Source organism: Eurypyga helias, unplaced genomic scaffold, assembly GCF_000690775.1.
Source record: "Eurypyga helias isolate BGI_N326 unplaced genomic scaffold, ASM69077v1 scaffold35075, whole genome shotgun sequence".
Lineage (NCBI taxonomy): Eukaryota > Metazoa > Chordata > Aves > Eurypygiformes > Eurypygidae > Eurypyga > Eurypyga helias.
This window is the reverse complement of record NW_010251375.1, coordinates 1-4,808: the sequence shown is the minus strand read 5'-3', so window position 1 is coordinate 4,808 and position 4,808 is coordinate 1. Positions and strand designations below refer to the sequence as shown.

The 4,808-nt window shown below is 47.8% G+C and overlaps 1 protein-coding gene across 1 annotated transcript in view; it reads left to right on the top strand.

Moving 5' to 3' along the window:
- Positions 1 to 3,500, top strand: part of LOC104509915 (attractin-like) — a gene marked incomplete at both ends in the record, with an annotated part of 20,716 nt that extends 17,216 nt beyond the window's left edge. Inside the window, 2 exons of the mRNA XM_010152013.1 lie at positions 1,639 to 1,882; positions 3,317 to 3,500. Coding sequence (XP_010150315.1) covers positions 1,639 to 1,882; positions 3,317 to 3,500 — 428 coding nt within the window. The remainder of the gene's footprint in view (positions 1 to 1,638; positions 1,883 to 3,316) is intronic.
- Positions 3,501 to 4,808: the final 1,308 nt, after the last annotated feature.

Sequence of the window (4,808 nt, the reverse complement as noted above, 5' to 3'; positions counted from 1 at the left end):
AACCGCAAGCTCTTTGGGAAGGAAATGAGCTAATGCTTTACTGACCTTTGATTTTGGAATATTAATTAGCTCATCATAATGCAAGCCTATATGAAACATAAGCACTTGAAAAACTCCACATAGCACTGTTCACAAACAGAGGACTTGAAGAGCCTGAGAAGGATGGAAATTCCTACCTGTGGGGGCTCGATGCATATTCTGCAAATAACTGTTCAGAAGTTGGGTATGATCCAAGAGAAGGAGCATGTCCAGGGAGGGGAACAGAGCTTGGGAAGGGTCTGGAGCACAGTTTCTGTGAGGAGTGGCTGAGGGAGTTGGGGGTGTTCAGCCTGGAGAAGAGGAGGCTCAGGGAGACCTTATCGCTCCCTACAACTCCCTGGAAGGAGGGTGCGGGGAGGGGGAGGGTGTCGGTCTCTTCTTCCAAGGGACAAGTGTTGGAACAAGAGGAAATGGCCTCAAGCTGTGCCAGGGAGGTTTAGGTTGGATATTAGGGAAATTCCTTCCTGGGAAGGTCTGCCAGGCACTGGAAGGGGCTGCCCAGGGAGGTGGTGGAGTCCCCATCCCGGGAGGGATTGAAGAGCCGTGTGGATGAGGTGCTCAGGGACATGGGTTAGTGGTGGGCTTGGCCGTGCTGGGGGAATGGTTGGACTGGATGGTCTTAGCTGTCTTTTCCAGCCTGAAGGATTCCGTGGTTCTGTGATAAGTGGGTTTACCATCAGTAATGAGCAGCGGTTCTCAGGAGTTTCCTGAGAAGCACCAGCTATAGTAGAGAATTTCCCTTTCCAAGGTTATCCCCTTGTCTGTAGGTTGTAGGGAAATAGGGATCCACTGCACACTTCAGTGGATTCATGACTGAGATGCTTGGAGCAACCCACAAAGGAAACTCGATAGAGTTTTGCAACTTAGCTCTTGCAGGATGGTGAGTAAAGCCCTGTGTAACACTCCTGACTCCCTTCTTTCCAAGGGGTCCTCATGTTTTGTCAGTGCATTAGCTGGGAAGACAAAGCTTTTAGTGTACAGACACAGAGGAGTTTCCACCATCACTGCCTTTCTTCCCAGCTTTCTTTGCCATCTGCATTTGCAAGCTTTGGGGGGAATTCAGCTTGATTATTAAATCACCTGATTTCAGGTGCTTAACCTCGTGCCTTTGGAGCCTCTGAGCTCTGTTCATCATGAACACAAACCTAGTCAGTATGGGTAGTGAAGTCTGGGGAGCAGGTCAGCTCACCCCGAAGTAGGCACACCTCCCCTGATTTTCATCAGTTGAATGTTCTCCAGGCTCCACTATATTCTGTATGTATATTTAGACGCTCAGCTAGCACACAGGCACCTAAATTTGGATAGCTGTTGTTGGGAGGTCAATCATACCCCACCCACCCCTTCCTCTGGACCATGATATAGGGTGTGTTTTGGATGTTGGTGGTGTTCTGAAATACCGGGCATGGGTACACGCGCCCTGGCAGACGTGGTTGCTTTCATATAAGATGTGAGTGCGGAAAGGAGATATGTGTCTCCTTGAAAGAGGAGAAAAAGCTTAGCTTGAGAGAAGCTACGATATACTCACTTTGTTACTTACATAGTAGATGTTTCCTAAATGCCGAACCCATTGGCCTAATTTTAAATCCGAACTTTTTCCAGGATGATATCTACATGTATGGTGGAAAAATAGATGCGACAGGGAACGTGACCAGCCAGCTGTGGGTGTTCCACATTCCCACGCAGACCTGGACTCCAGCGACGCCGAAAGCCAAGGAGCAGTACGCTGTGGTGGGCCACTCGGCACACATCGTCACTCTGCAGGATGGCAGCGTGGTCATGCTCGTCATCTTCGGGCACTGCCCCCTGTACGGCTACATCAGCAATGTCCAGGAATACAACCTGGGTGAGTGGGGCCCTGCCCTCTTTGGAAATTACTTAAATGGTCTGTGTTCACACAGGAAAACAAAGATACCTTCTTCTCTTTGTACTTGTGAGAAGCTCAGTCTGTCTTCCAGCGTTTGTGTAACATGGAGAGCAGACAGACATGAGCCTCCAGCTTTATACAGCTTGTTAGGTCCCAAAGACGAAAAAGCTGCCACTGAGGGACAAAGCAGGGTAACTGTGGGACAGTTTAGATTAATTCTATCCCTCTAACAAAGCACACACTTTGAAATTGTCTTTGTGTCCTGCCAATACAAGAGTGGCTGTAAGAACTCGGACCAAGTATCCACTTAACTGATGCACCTGTCTCCAGGAGTGGTGATTAGCCAGTGCTTAGGGAAACAGGAAGGAATTTCTGGACTCCTAGATCTCGGATATGATCTGGTCCCTGTATCTCTGGGAATAGTCCATACTTCAGTTTTAGGATCCAGAGGTTTCCAGCATCACCAGCTCTGCAGAACAGTACTTCTCCCTAACTTAGCTGCCTTGAAATGGCTCTCTGGAGGCACATCCCTTGCTCCATTGAACAGGTAGGGACATAGCTAAACACAGAAATTCACAACATGAATGTGCTGATTATTATTAGAAACAGTGGCCCTATCTGCACTTTAGAACTGTTACCCTTGACCTTCAGTCCTCTTGATCCAGAGGATCTGCTGGAGCCTACCCTGACTCACTGGTGTCCACATGAGTGAGTCATCTCCCACTAGGAGAAAGCAGGAAAAAACCAGTGTGTGTGGGGCAGTGATTTATTTCCCTGCTGGTCTGTTTTTCCTACGTGTGCTCTTGCAGACTGCTAACTTCCCTTGCCTTTGGTGTGCGTGGCCTGCCCTGGAGGTAGGAAGCCTGTGCAGGGTTTCATTCTGCACGTGCTGCAGCGAACTGGTGTGTAATTTGGCATTTTTGTTTCAGTTGCCATTATCCTATGTCTAGAGCCCTTCAAAGCAATGTTATTTTGGCGAGTGAGGTACAGGACCATTAATCACATATTAGTTTCTAACTGTAGTGGTCTTCACAGTTGTACTTAGCTTGGCTTCAGGGCTGTCTGGCTTTATATACGTATACAATAAAAGTGCTCTTGGGTACCATTCCAAACCAGGCCACGGTGTTAGCATTTCCATGCCAGTGAAATCAGTATATTTATTTCTGTAATTTTTATCTCCCATTTACTTAGCTTGTCCGCAGAATGTGATAAATGGCTATAGAGGGGAGATTTCTGGTCTAATTAAAAATATTTGACAATACTCCTCAACAACAAAGGAGATAGGAAGTGATAGAGCCGTTGTCTTGGTCTGAGTGGAGGGAAATCTGATTTGTCTCACTGGGAGATTTGTTGGGAAGTTATGACTGGAGAGACATTAACCGTGTGTTGTTGCTCACATTTGTAATTTCTCAGCCACAAATACCTGGAACATTTTACAGACGAGCGGAGCTTTGGTGCAAGGAGGTTACGGCCACAGTAGTGTTTATGATCCCAGTACGAAATCCATTTATATCCATGGAGGGTACAAAGCGTTCAGCGCCAACAAGTACAGGCTGGCAGACGACCTGTACAAGTATGAGGTTGACTCCCGTATGTGGTGAGTAGCTGTTCTTTCCCTGTACCACCCTGTCGTTTGTGCTTGTAGCAGGGTAGAGGCTGGGGCATTCGATGGGGGTATGCGAGTGCATTACCTGCCTCCAGGCGAGGCAGTGTGCTCTTGCACCCATTATTTCTATATCCCGTTATGAATAGGGAATCATAATCACATATAATGAGGCTGTGAACGAGCCAAGGAATCCATTTTAATCTATTGTTGTATCAAAGCTAAAAAGAAAAATACCGGATGGGCTTTCCTTGCCAGCAGTGCAGACTGCGCACACGGGCGCGGTTACTGCAGTCGAGTGAGGGATAACTCATCACGCAGTTAAGACTGCAAAAGAATTTCTATTATAACCGCATCTTCCTCTGGCTCTGTAACTGCTTGAAGTGTTTGTTTGCTTGAAGGTGAAATCTTCTGTGGTTTGTTTCTGCCCAAAGGTAAGGTTTATTTAAAAGCTTTAGCAAAACTTCACAACTTTGGGCTAGAGGGGTGAAAGACATTTGTCTCAATTTTGTATTTTCCTCAAATTGTTTTGAAAGGCTCCTGACAAAAAGGAGACAGCCTTCGGAGTTAACACATGCCAGTCAGTTTGAGTCACCCTAGTGTCTGGTTTGGGGAGTTTAAAATAGCCTGTATGTCTGCCACAACTGTTTGGGAGTCTGTACTGAGGAGTAAGGTAACCAGTGATTAATCTCCAAACACCTCCCTTCCTGCCCCCTTGTACATGTGGCAGTAACCTCGCTTCCTCTGTGGGTTCACCTCACCCCCCCCTTCAGCTGCGGAGCAGGCGAATCTGGCCGAGGGGGCAGGAAACAGCACCAGTTGAAGTGGTGTGCAGCACCACCTTCCTTTCCTTGCCTTTATTGCGTTGGTCTCGAGAGGACTGTCAGGTCAGGCGTGTGGGAGGATCTGCTTACCTACTCTTTTGGTAGCATTGACTGGGTTTTTTTTTTTTTGGTATTTTGCTGATTTAGACCCTCTCTTCCTCTTGTGATTTCACAGAAGGGCACAAAAAGCACCCCCTGATTTTGGCCAGTGTGTTTCTCCCCACATTCCCTCTGGTATGTGGACTGGCAGCTCCGCAGTCGGATGCTGTAGGGACCATGTAAGGCCGGGAAAGCCCCTGCGTGGTGAGGTTTCTGGCGAGTATGACTAGTGCATCCCAGCACTTAGTCACAGGGGAGGTGTTTTGCAGATGTTAAGCTGCGGGGCTCTGTTACCAGCAGCTGCATGCACTTCCATAACTTTGGTGTGTTAGTTTTCAGCAAGAGACAATTCCCAGGATGGTGGGGTGACCCTGGCTGG